Source organism: Fringilla coelebs, assembly GCF_963513975.1.
Source record: "Fringilla coelebs genome assembly, chromosome: 5".
Classification (NCBI taxonomy): Eukaryota; Metazoa; Chordata; class Aves; order Passeriformes; family Fringillidae; genus Fringilla; species Fringilla coelebs.
In genome coordinates, this window is record NC_140033.1 from 22788399 (window position 1) to 22802324 (window position 13926).

Here is a 13926-nt window from a genome sequence, read left to right on the forward strand (position 1 = left end):
GATTCAATTAGGACATTTATATGGAGTTCCCTAAGAATGAGACAGTCAGCATCTCATTACCCTTAAGTGGAAGAGAAAAAACACTGCTGATATTAAAATGGACTGAAAGAAAACCTACTCAGCCAGAACAACCTTAACCTCAGCACGCCAGCATTTTCCTGTTTACTGTGTATGAAATACAAACATATGACTGACTATTCTTGCTAACACATCATAAAGCAAAAAAGGCCTCATTAAACTGTTTCTGTGCATGTACATATTTTCTCATGTCTCCATCAGCTTGAGTGTTATTGTTTCACTACAGGTGGTCTTATGTTTTTATGAAACCAAATGTCCTGGTTTTGGGTGGGATAGAATTAATTTTCTTCCTGGTAGCTGGTACAGTGCTGTGGTTTGGATTCAGGATAAGAATAATGCTGGTAACACACTGAGGGTTTTGTTGCTGCTGAGCAGCACTTACACTGAGTCAGGGACTTTTCAGCTTCTCATTCTTCCCTGCCAGAGAGGAAGATGGCACAAGAAGCTGGGAATGGACACAGCCAGGACAGCTGACCCCAACTGGCCAAAGGGATATTTCAAACCATATGGCATCATGCTAAACATCAAAACTGGGGGGAATTGGTTGGGGGACAGCAGCTGTGCTCTGGGATGGGCATCAGTCAGCGGGTGTTGAGAAATCACACTGGGCATTATTTTGCACATCATCATCATCATCATCATCATCGTCATCGTCATCATCGTTATTGTTATTGTTATTGTTATTGTTATTGTTATTGTTATTGTTATTGTTGATATTATTGTTATTATTGTTATTACTATTACTATTTTCCCTTCCTCTTCCATTCTACTAAAACTGTCTTTTTCTGAACCCACAAGTTTTATCTATTTTCTGATTGTCTGCCTTATCCCTGTGGGCAAGTGAGTGAACAGCTGTTTGGTGTTCAGCTGCCTGCCAGGTTAAACCAAAACACACAGAAACAACTTAGTTCAAACAGCTTTATGTGCACACAAACTAAAATAGCAGTTAATGATGATGTGAAATCAATTGGAACTCATAGCCAGGGAAATGGATTTTGGTTACAGAGAAAGATTATAAAGCTCAGATGAGCTTTGGAAGACAAATCAATTTTAATATAAGAAATAAAAGCGGCTCGGAGTTAGAAATTACATTAGAAAGCATTTTTGAAGGCTTAATTATGATGCAGGTGGGAAAGAAGTTCTCTGAGTGACCATAAATATATTTCAGAAACCCTGACAAATGAATACAAGAATCTAGTGAGCAAGAGATATCTGCTGCCTTTTACCATTGTTCAATAAAACATGAGAAAAATTGAAAGGTTGCACTTAAAGACAAACTTGATTTTCCATATGCTGCATTTCTGTCAAAAAGACCATCCACTTTACATCTGAATTCATCTCTTGCTGAAGTCAGGAAAACAGCATAGCACTGATTAATTGTTGCATGTTTCCCTTCACATTCATTAAAAGTAGAAATAAGAGTAGGATTTTCTTCATCTTTTTTTTTCTCCCTTATAAAACCAGTAGAGAAGCACATGGAAAAAGCCTCCAGAAAACAAAGTTAAAATCTGACAATATTATAGAGATTAACACCTCCTATATAAATTAATAGATGTAATCAAAGACTTATGCTGTTTATGTCTTAGCATGATAATAGAATCATGGAATAGTTGGGATTGGAAGGGACCTTAAAGATCATCTAGTTCCAACCCCCTGATATGTGCAGGGAACCTTCCAGTAATCCAGGTTGCTCAGAACCCCATCCAGCCTGGATCTGAGGATGGCAAGTTCACAGCCTCTCTGGGCAACCTCTGTCAGAGCCTCACAATCCTTAAAGAATTTCTTCCTGATATCTAAACCTACCCTCTTTCAGCTCAAGGCCATTCCCCCTTGTCCTATCACTACATGCCCTAGTTAAAAGGTCCCTCCCCATCTCTCTTGACTAGATTCCTTTCAGATACTGGAAGGCTGCTCTAAAGTCTCTCCAGACTAAACAGCCCCAGCTCTCAGAGCCTGTCTTCCTGGGAGAAGTGCCCCAGCCCAGTGATCCACTCACGGGCGCTCCTCTGGACTCATTCCAACAGTCTGCATTTTCCTTTTGCTGAAGACCCCAGAGCTGGACACGGGACTCCAGGCAGGGTCTCAGCAGAGCAGAGGGAGAAAATCACTTCCTTCAGCCTGCTGCCCACACTGCTTCTGATGCAGACCATAGCATGGCTGGCTTTCTGTGCTGTGAGTGCACACTACTGCATCATGTTGAGTTTTTTGTCCACAAACAACCCCAGATCTTTTCACCAGGGCTGCTCTCAGTCCATTCTCTGCCCAGCCTGTATTTGTGATTGGGATTGCCCTGACACAGGTGCAGGACCTTGCACTTGGCCTTGCTGAACTTCATGAGGTTCACAGAGTCCCACCTCTCCAGCCTGTCAAGGCCCCTCTGGCTGACATCCCTTCTCCTCACAGCTTGGAGCTGTCAGCAGACTTGATGAAGGGCACTCTATTCCTCAGTCCATGCCAACAGCAAAGATGTCCTGTGTAAGGGATTTTTAACTCCAGAGACCAAAGATACACAAGCTGAATATTCAAAATCCCTGAATAAAGAGGCACACGGGTTAGTTGAGCCCATTTTGAGTGGACACATGAATGGGTACTGTTGTTCTTAGCTAACTTCAACAAACAATGTAAATCAAACAGCATTGCAGATCACCTCAGTGTCCTCATTTGGATTAATGATTTTTGCCCTTTCATTTGGCACTCATGCTTTTTTTTGACATCTGCTTTTGTTTCCAGCATTGAAACCTTCTGCTTATTTTATTATGGAAACTATGATATCTTCCGTTTGAGACAAGGTATATAATAAATCAAAACTAAAACCACAGTTGAGAATATATAAATATTTATAGATGGTTATGAAAATTTCGTTTAAAATTAACATCTATTTGTTCACAAGAATTCTATCTTATACTGCTCCATAGCTCCTTTATAAAAGGTCCAGGTTGCTTAAATCTATATAACACAGACAAAAGTCATTTTCAGTGAGCAAATGAAAAAAAATATTTTTCTACTACATCTTTTGGGCAGTGTAAAGTAATTCCAAAGTTTGACTTATCAAAGGCAGAATTGGGAAGATTCTGCCCAGAAGGGAACCATTTTTATTCATCTGACTTTGGTAGAAAGAAAGCCTCTCTTAGCTCTTGAGTTGTATTGACACAAAGGAGTTGATCCAGGCTCTACATTTATTCATTTGGTAAAAGAAGCAAAAATGCTATTGCAAAATTTCAGACAAAACTAAAATCACTACAAAGTTATGACAAAAATAACATCTGAGAGAAAGAGATAGGAGAAATATAACAAAGGGGGAACATGCTTTAGAGTGAGGACTTTAAAAGAATAAACCAATTCAATATACATCTGTGCCAAGGTAACAGAGGCAATTCAGCAGATTTCTATAGAGCAGCAAAGGTTATCACACAGTGTCAGGAGATTTCTATAGAAGATGCAGAATGAGAAACAAGTGCTATTAGTTACAGAGATTTTTCTCAAGGTGTTAATGTAGCTCACTTAGGATCTGGCTGTCATCTGACACTAGAATAGATCAGTGACCTCAGAGAGTTAGAATGTAATGAAATTTGAATTAAGAAATTAGGCTTCACAGACACTCATTTCATTTACTAGATTTTAATAAACCCTTTACAAATACTGTCCTGTTTTTGACACTCATGAATATGAGTAGTTAGATTTGGGACGTGGAAATGTCAGCAAATCCTCTCAGCAATACCCTGGCAATTCACTTCCATAGGGGCATATTGTTCCTCTGCTGTCCTTCGATTGCCTGACCAAAGAGTGGTTGCTTGTCAAAGCAGCCTGATGTCCATGGAAATTAAAGACCAAAGCAAAGCAATCAAATTCTTGAATATCTTTTTCTGTGGTCAATCCAGAAAAGCTTGTTTTGTACATGAGGAGCAAACTGAGCTTCTCCTCTGTCATAAAAAGCAATATTTTTTTAGAAAAATATTCTAGGAGTAACCCACTGTTCTACAGTAACAGAGAAAACCACAGGCAGAAATAAAGCAAAATGACAATAAAGGACCTTGGGCAGGGCCAAAAAAATATCAGAAATTAGGGAGAAAATGTTAATTGAAAGACAATTGGTTTTGTATTTGTCTATATGGAAAGGCTCTTGGATTTTATCAAAATGCCACTTTTAGTAACTATTTTCTTACCTAGGCAATACACTTTAAAGAGCTTTATAATAATTAATTACTTACTTTCTGGATACTTGTATCCTCAGTAAGGTACCTGAGCCTCAGATCAGAGCTCTCTCTCAACAGTATAACAGTCATAGCATGCTTATTAAGGAGACCTTGTATTTCCAAGCAATCACTTTAGAAGCTTCACTAAAAGAAAAGAATGTGCAAGAAGACTTGGTAAGATTAGTGTGCTCAAGCAATGCCATGCATTAGGTATGCAGCAGAAGAAAACCAACTTGCATGTGAGACAAAACTGTGACAGCAATGCAAATATATCCTCCATTTTCTGTCCTCATGTACTCACTGCAGGTCTGACTGGTAATCACACACACCATATGTCTTGAAACTTCAGTGGTGTGACCTAAGATCCTCTGTGAAACAGCAGCAGACCACTGTGTCTGCATATGAGGCTAAATTATGTTCTAAAGTTGGTTTCCATCCCTGTGAACTTTTCACCCAAATATCCCTCTAGTTAAAAAGGGATTTTTGTCACATATCAATCTTAAAAAGGTTTTGAAAGCCTCAGGACACCAAATATCCAGGTAAATAAGAGTGAATTAGAATGTAAAGCCTGGTACCTACCCTTCTGCCCTCCACGCAGCGCTGGAGCTCGGGCTTGGCCAGCACGGAGTGTCGGCAGCCGTGGGGCTGCCAGGTTATTGCTCTCCAGTCACAGGTCCTGTTGTCAGAGCAGCTCAGGCAAGGAACAATCCACTGCCCTGGAAAACAGCAACGAATGTCAGCACCTCCTCTGTATTCTTCTGAGTGGTTTTATTACACAGGAATATTTTTGGATATTTTACTCATGTATGAGTAAAAAATCCTCATAAGGGAGCTTCGCCTAAATTAAATGTCCTCCAACCCTTTAAAGAGACTATTTCCTGTCACTGTGTTATGCCCTTTTCATTTAGTTAGGGTGGGAGTCCTTTCCTTTCCCTGAAAGAGCTGAAAATGCTCAAATTTGACAGCCATTTGTGGGTTCATTTCTCACTCCATGTTGCCTTTCTTGTAGCAGCTTGTCCTTTCTCAACAGAAGGGATATGAGAAAATGGGTGAGGAGGTTGAACGCAAAAAGAAAACATTCACATTCAGACATGTCTGAAGATTAATTCTCATCTACAATGAAACATCTAAAAGTTGGATGTATGGTTGAGAGCAACTGATATAAAAATGAAGCAAGATTAAGACTTTCCTTCCAAAACACTAATTTTCTTTTAGTTTGTGAGAATTCAGAGGACTGTCCCAGACTACACAAATACATTTCAGAAGATGACAGTAAAGTGAAATGAATAACATATGTGATTTATTAGAGCCTGATCTTATTTACAAAAATGATTTTGAAGATTAGGAGCACAAAGTGATCAGTGGGTTTTAGTAATCCCTTATCTAAAGTTAAATGGTTTTGTTATTTTGATTTTCTAAAACTATTCCTTTGCAAGATCCTACTAGAAGCTTGCAGGATTTAATTTCTGAAGGAAGACAGAAAACTTTTGAGTTGTCTTTGTATTCAAATGAACAAAAGAAACTATTTTTTTAGATCTTATAAGTACACAGTGCTGACAGCATCTCCCAGCGCCTATATAACTGCCAGCAAAACCTTCTTTTGTTCGTATTAAAGGCATTACACAAAGAGTGCCGAGGCTTAAGGTCCTTGTGTCAGTGCTATTGGGCCTTCCTACCACAGATGGGTTTTTCACCACAGCCCAGAAAACAGCCCCAAAATCAAATACTTGGAGATCAGACCCAGCCTTAGAGTCTGTCCCCACCACCACTACCAGGGAGCAGCTCAGCAGCCAGCTGTGTCTGGTGGATTGCTGCCGCACAGGAAGCCACAGCAAAGAAACCCAAGGCTGCCTTTTGCCATTTCACCTTGCCAGGGACTGAGGGGAAGGTTCAGCAAAGAAACCCTGAGGGATCCCTGTGGCCTTGGGAGAGTCAGCTGCTACCTCAGGAGCAAGAGAATTTCCAGGGAGGCAGCCTGTGCTTCCACTTCGGCAAAAGTCCAAGTGAGTGTGTTTTGGTAAGTAGCAGGGTGAGTAATCTTAGCAGATAAAGAAGTCCCTCTAAATAAAATCATCGAGAATTCTTTTGTATGGGAGCCCCCACGGGTACACCTAAGGGACAAATACATCCCACAGTGCCACAACCATGCAATACCAGTTTCTGTGTGCCCTGCACAGCTGCCCCTATTCTGCCCTGTGCAGAACATACACCACCCCCAGATGCACTCACTGATTTGGAGAAAATGATAGCACTCTGAACCTAACCAAAGCCCTGGACACTGGCTTTGAGCACGCTGGGGTTCTGTGAGCTTCCCCTGCTCCCATGGGCATGGGTGCCTCATGGAGGCTGTGCTGGGCAAGCAGCCAGCATGGACAGAGGAAGGAGGGACATTCAGGACCATGGTGGGAGGGTGAAAGCAGGAGGATAGAGATACCCCATGCTTCTTGCTCAGAGGAGTTTCAAACTTGCATTTTCTGCATCCTAATCATCCAGCTGTTAGAGGAAATATTCCCCACTCAATTAAGGACCACTTTAAAGTTCAAAATTCATCAGGACAGGAAAATAGCACGCTTGTAACCTGGTAATTTTTGCGTGAAAAGAGAGATCGGAACTTTGGTCCCTAAGAGAGATCCTATGTAAAATTTTTATCAAAGGGGTTACATTGAATCTTTATCTGAAGTTACAAAGTGGATAATCAGGTTCTGGAGCCAAGTGTTCTCTTCCAAATGAATATCCTTCTCTGCTGGGACACCAGAGGCTAAACTTAGACAATGTCTCTTACTGTATCCCCCCAGTGCTGGCCGCTGTGAGTCCCTTACTCATGCTGACCTCCCTTGGCTTTCAGGTCCCTTGCTCCCAGTTGTGGTCTCCTGGCCACCACTGGGGCCAGGAATACTTTGACCCTCTAAGATTTCTATTGCCACTTATGGATCTTGCTGTTGGCTCCCACTTTGCATTCCATGACTAAATGGTCATTCCCAGCTTCACAACAGTCTCATGAGGAAATCAAGAAGTACCAGATCTCCAATTACCCAGCAATAGGTGCCATGCCAACACTTTTTACTGCTTTCTATCTTTTGACTAATAGAGCAGGGACAGAATGGTTGGTTGGTTGGTTTGAATCTGGACTCAGACCCTGCCACTGCTGTAGAGGTCTTAATAAATAATCTGAGAGATGTTTCAGGTAGTGACCTATATTTTAAAATTATATGAAACCTCAGTATTTTTTTCCTGATGTTGTAATTTTTCTTTTAACCCAAATATATAAAAGTTCTGGCAATGTTTAAAACAGATGAGATCCCTCATCTTATGGAATTTTCTTTTAAACATCCCATACTTTTACGAACTGATTTGGTTTAAGGTAATAAATTAGAAAAGTAGAACTATATAAAATGAATATTGAGGAGCCAAAATATCTGAACAATAAAAGTTTAAACTTTGGCAATTGAAAGTGATAAGTAACTTTTGAAAAGCTTCTTTTAAATAGTTTGGTTTATGTTCAATAGCTCCCTAGGTACGTTAATGAAAAACATAGATCAATTTTTGGCATAGGCTAAAGGTTAGTGGCAAAAGTAAAAAGATTTGAGAACATGGATATATGGAGATATATTCACATTTTTAGGAAGCACTAGCATTTAATGCTAACAGAATAATTCCTGGTTTTGTATTTACATAGATTTTTTTAATGATGCATGAAAATTTGTGCATTTTAAATCCAACTGTTATGAACTTTTCCTGTTTCAATTTTGCAACAGTTGGTCAATGCATTCTTAACCTTCAAAAATAGGACTGTATTAAAAGATAAAATGAATCTCATAAAAAAGAAGACAACAGTAAAAAATTGCGAACAATATTAGTTTGGAAATTAGGCTTATTTTCTGTAGCAATTTTAAGTTGCTGTTTCCTCACTTCTATAAGTCAGCAGCACATAATGCAGCTTTCAGCACCATTTCAATCAGGCAGCATTTTGTGGTGCTTCAGGCTAAAGCATTAACACTGGCTCTGTCAGGCAAGGGCAAGTTTACTAACAATTAAGTGAATGAGAGCAAGAGAAACACACTGTTAGTTTCTTCACAAATTGGCACAGTCAAACTTTTATGAAAACCTGTAAGTAGGGGGTTTCCACAGGAAGAGTGAAAGCTGGATTTTGGCTCATTAGAGTAGTTATCAGTTGCGTACATAAATCTTCTGCTTAAGACACAAGATTAAACATTGCCAGTACTCCCTAAATCTGTTCTCAGAAAATGGCACGAAAAGAAATATACTTTCAAAATAATTAGTTAGGATTGCTTACTTTCCATTTAAAAAATATTAGCCTAAAATGGGAAGTTTTAACCAATAACAGCTGTACACTTAATTTGATATTTTGCTTTTTCTTTCAGCCTCCTTCATTTTTATTTCTCCTTTTACATTGTCATAGCCACAATTAAACATATTTTGCATTCAAATTTAAAATCAAGGCTTTTCTATAGTGCCAAACAATCATCACTGCAAAGAGAAAATACTATTCTAGCTTGGTAATTCAAAATCTAAATATTTAACCTACACTGATGCTAATTTGTTGATTTATGACTGGTTAACTTTTGTATTTGGTGTTTATTTGGTACCCTAAAATCTTCAAAAAACTAATTCTCTGTGAATAGACTATGGAACTATTTTTCTTTTTGTTCTAGCTGTATTTATGAAAAAGACAAAAATAAAAACTATGTTTAAAAGGACATGACTTTCTACAGAATAAATAGCCTTAGGCCTATGGACTTATGTCCAAACTGAGATTTACTCCTTGTATCCAAGGGACATATTCATTTAGTTGGACATCAATTTATGTCTCTGCTGGACCCAAATCCAGACAGCTGTTGAATGCAGAGAGAGATCACACAGAATTATTATAAACTGGATACAGTTATAGGAAGAATGGAAAGTGGAATATAATTGAAACATATGCCTCACAGCAACAGAAAATTAGAAGTGAATCTGTGATATCTTACACACCAGATTTTGTTCTTGCTACAAACCACATCTCTACAGACTGCAGTAACCTGATTCACCTGCAGGAATTTAGCACAAGTTGGGTTCTCATGGTCTCTTTTAGTTCTCTTCCTCTCTTTCCTTCTGAGAAGCAAAACACAGTTAATGTTTGCTGACTTCTGTACTATTGGTAATGCAAAAATATTGAACAAAGAGCTAATTTTGATAAAACAGCCTGGTTCAAACCAGGCTATCATAGGAGAACTTCTCAAAGAAAAAAGATTTTTTGGTAGATAAATCATAATTTCATTCTGTGATGTAAACACAAAGGAAAGACACTTCCTCTGTTGTATATTCCAATTTGCATTTATTGCTTATAAGAGGGACAGAGAGAGAGAGAGAGAGAGAGAAATTGTATAAATTAAGTGTATATGTGGTAAGGTCTTGAGCTTCCTTTAAAGAACAGTGCCATGGTGACTAGGAGAGGAGGAAGCCACTTCTGTGTTTGGCTGGACCCTGAATTACTGTCTCTGCTCTACATCAAAGGATTAGAAATGAGTAATGAAATCCTGGTTGTACTGAACTATAAAGCAGCCTTCTAAATTTTACCATTAATGTCAGAAGAAGTAAGGTTTTATCCTTATCTCTGCTGCTCCACGTCAGCCCCTGTACATAGCTCGGGGACAGTGTATGACACTTCTGCAGAATTTTTGAGTTATCTTCTGAGGAGAAATGACATTGCTTGGCTTCTCTGAAAATTCAACTTATTTAAGAAATATCAGTGCTTTAGCAAGGAATTTGCCATTTGCAATTCTTCATTGCCAGGATGGGTGTATCATTTGGCTGCTACAAATTTGGAATGATTAGTTCAATTTATTGTGCGTAGGTGAGTGCATGTCCATAGTAAAGAGTTAACATTGTTTCCAGTTTTTCTTTGATGGGGTGCATTATTTAATTTTCAGAAAAAAAGGGGGATAAAGTACAAACCTTTTGTGTCTCCAGCTTCACAGGTCTTAAACACTGTCTGTGAAATTGCTGAGAGGTATTCATGAGAGAGGGGCTGCAAGCCACAGGACTCCTCTGGGCGAATTTTGGAACCACAGTCCTGAAATAAATAGAATCTGTGAAAATGACAGCACTGTGCCCATCCACATCACCTTTAAATCCTCTTCAAGAGTGAAAAAGTTATTTGGGGTAGTTTCACAATTAGTTCATCCTTAGCTCTTCAATATATAGTTTAATATGAAATTTAGAATCCTTTCTCCATTCAGACAAAGGTTTTGCAATAAATTATCCCAATCCACAACAAACATACAAGATACTACATTTGCTAAAGATCTAAGAAAATTTATTAATGCAAACATACATACCTTTCATGTAACATCACATTGTCTCTACATATTATATAATCTCTACCTATTTTCCCTTAGGAATTTTGTATGCCTATTTGTATTCATATGAGATTCACTTCTGGGACAAAATGCCCCAAAATAGCTTCAGGAGATACAGGTTCTTAAAGGAAAAAAATCTATTTTCTAAAATGGTACTAAATTAATTTCACAACTGTTACATAGTATCATTCACTGTTGCAATGAAATTATGCTACATCTAGGATGCTGTGCTTAAATTACACCAATGAGCAAAAGACAATTAAGTCCTAATAGAGTCAAGGTACTGACATTTTGTAGAATATGTGTCACTGCACACAGTAATATGAACACATAGCAATATGAACACATCTTGGAATTTTGTACATACTGGTGGTTCTTGATTATGCAATCAAAAAGCAAGATGAAATAGGTGTCTCACAATTATTCTGATCTCATTGAAGTCCATGGTGGTGAAAATGAAATTAAAAGATCTTCCCAGTGACTTCAGAGGTTTATGGAAATATTTGTGCATAAATAAGCCACAAACCAGTGGTTACATGTGGGTTGTTCTGTTCTCTGCTTAATCTCTCTAAATAGGGAAAGCTGTTATGACAAAATGAATGGCACAGTATCTTCTAGTATTAAACTGTGTTTTGGAGTCTCTGGGTCTGGACACACTGTACAGCTATTTAACAGTATAACTTCAACTAACATTGACATCAGAAAGCTCCCACTTTGCAGTAAAACAATTTGTGCTGCCATTGCCCTCAACACAGTGCCATAAAATAACAGGGATTTTCTTTTCATTCTGCCCAGGGTATGTGTTTAAGCAAACAAAATTTTATTTTAATCACATTTATTGGGCAATGCCATAAACAACAATTTTGTGTGGCTGGGTTTTTGCTAATTACAACCAACATGGAGGGAACTATGTAACTGATTCCCTTTGACTTTGTTGTATTTTCAAAGTAAAGGACACTGCTTGCATTTAATTTGTAAGTCACATCTAAACTGTCATGTCATGAGAGATTGTGAATCCCTAAACAAGACTTATGTGTTTCATTTTTACCTTTGGAGGAGACCATCACTGACATACTTAATATAATAAGCAAAAGGAATCTGTGTCTGCTACAGATTTACTGCAGCTCCATAAATATATGGCACACTGAGGGTTTTTCTAAATGCATGTAGCTTTTTTATTGTTTTCTTCAGGTCCTGTAGTGACATGATATCCTTCTTTCCTTGCCCAAAGATGAAACATCTTGTGATCTTAAGTATGTTTACAGAAGACACTCATGGCAAAGATGAGAGTCAGACATGTAAACTTCAATGATAGTTGTTGCTCTGTTCCTGCAAACCTTCATTCTTAGAAGGCAGACATAAAAAGGCTCTCATAATTTCTGGATTAGAATCAAAAGAAAAATTCCCTTGTGTTACATACTTTAGTGGACATTTAGGATTGACTATAAGATCACTGTGGCTTTTCGCTAGTAAACTTTCTTTTATCTTTATGGAAGATTTTCTGGACACTAGCAAATAAAAGAGGAATAAAGCTTTCTTCTGTATATCTACATAGCTTTTAATCAACATAGTAAAATCAAATAGTAAAAAAAAAAATCATAACCAGTTTCAAAATTACACAGGTAGAGACAGAGAGATGAACAAAGCATTATAAAGCTGACCCACTCATGCAGCTGAGGCCATGGGATGAATGTTGTACAATGAAGACCACTGTAGATGCAGTAATGCTTCAGATTAAGGAATCTACCTTAATTATTAATGGATTTTTAATCGCTGTGGTACCTTTTGTACCACCTCCACCTTAATGAAAAATGATTACTCTGAAACTGCAGCAAAAGGAAAGAAGGTCAGAAGCCCTTGACTTTCCTGGGAGAAGTCATACCATTAGGGAAAAAATGTCCATCTGTGTTCATTTTAACAGTTGGTGCTCCAGCAGTGGCAAAGCACTGTAACAAAAATAAAGTTACTTTTAACACCTACACCTGCTGCTACCTATCAGCTCAAGAAGGCATTTTTAAATAGAAAGGAAGGCTTTTCAGTATTTTTATGGAATAATCCAACTCTGTTCATTCACAGCCGTGGCTAAAACCATAATTTTTGGTGGAAATAGACTTATGTTAATGAATTGAGTGCCTTGGAAACTCTCACCCAGAATGCCTGTATACAGGCTATACAGTCAGCTACTCAGTAAAAGTCCTTCTTGCATTTATATGAAAACCCCTAACAATCAATGGGAGTGGTAGGCTCAATGCTGAAAACCAGGAGATTTCTGCTTCAGTACTCATTTCTGAAATTGTACCCAGCCCAAATCACTGAAGACTACTCCTACCAGTCTAATAAAGGATCAGTGTATCAGAATGTTTGAAACTAAATAGCAAGAAACATGACTAAGATCACAAGAATTCATTTCAATGTTGCATACAACCAATATGTAGCCAAAATCTGGCATCTTTTTGACATCCAGAACCCATGCATGGGTGAGAACTAGTGGATGAGATAAGCCCCACTGAGTGTTCTGGGTAAAGAGGGTGTGAGACCCCTCCACCTGTCAGCTCTGACCCTGCGGTCTCTCAGCCAGCATAGCCCACCAACCTGGCAGGTCACCCAGCCACCTCCTCCAGGCACTGCAGCCCTGCCTCCTCTCATGGTGCTGCCAGGGCTGTCTCACTCCTTTTGACTGCACTTTAGACATGGCAGAATAAAGCTTCATGTGAAAGAGCTAATTTAGAGCGCTCTTCCTTTGGTCTTTGCAGGCTCACTGACTGAACTTTATTGGATCTGGTTCTATTTAAGCTGACCTGAGTTTCTCATGAAATCCTTTCATGTCTCTTTAGTCCATCTTTTTCTACTATTTTACACATAACTAAAACTGAATGAAAAGTGATTAAAAATGATGCTATGGAAGGACTTCTAATAGAATTAGTCAAAGAATTCATCATGAATTAGGAAAACTATATCTTATTGCTAGTAAATAAATTGCAGGCAGATGGATTAGCTCCACTCTATCAACTATCTTAATATGGCAGGAATAAATGAAGGAACAGTTGGCATATTGTCCTCTATTCAACTGTCTTCCTCTGTCCAGCTGCATTATTCAGTGACAGATGAACCTCTAAATATCCAGAGGTTCAGACCAGTTCAGTTCAACACCCAAATTGACTAGATTGAACCGAAACTTGTGTGTGTGCAAAATAAGTCTAGAGACCTGTCATAAGAAGAGGAATTCTCCCAAGAAATTTCAGTTCTCTACTGCTGTTGGATGGCAAACAATGACTACAATTAGCCATCAAGCACTG

General features: G+C 38.5%; 1 protein-coding gene across 5 annotated transcripts in view; it reads right to left on the bottom strand.

The window, feature by feature from the left end:
- The window catches only part of CPED1 (cadherin like and PC-esterase domain containing 1), a 146728-nt gene that overhangs the window by 14427 nt on the left and 118375 nt on the right, over positions 1 to 13926 (bottom strand). For all 5 annotated transcript variants that reach the window (XR_014616151.1, XM_084205572.1, XM_084205570.1 and 2 more), the window contains exons 17-18: positions 10227 to 10344; positions 4851 to 4987 (exon numbers count right to left, since the gene is read on the bottom strand). Coding sequence is in view for 4 of the 5 variants with exons in the window: in XM_084205572.1 (XP_084061698.1) it covers positions 4851 to 4987; positions 10227 to 10344 (255 nt within the window). In the remaining variant the exon portion in view is untranslated. The remainder of the gene's footprint in view (positions 1 to 4850; positions 4988 to 10226; positions 10345 to 13926) is intronic.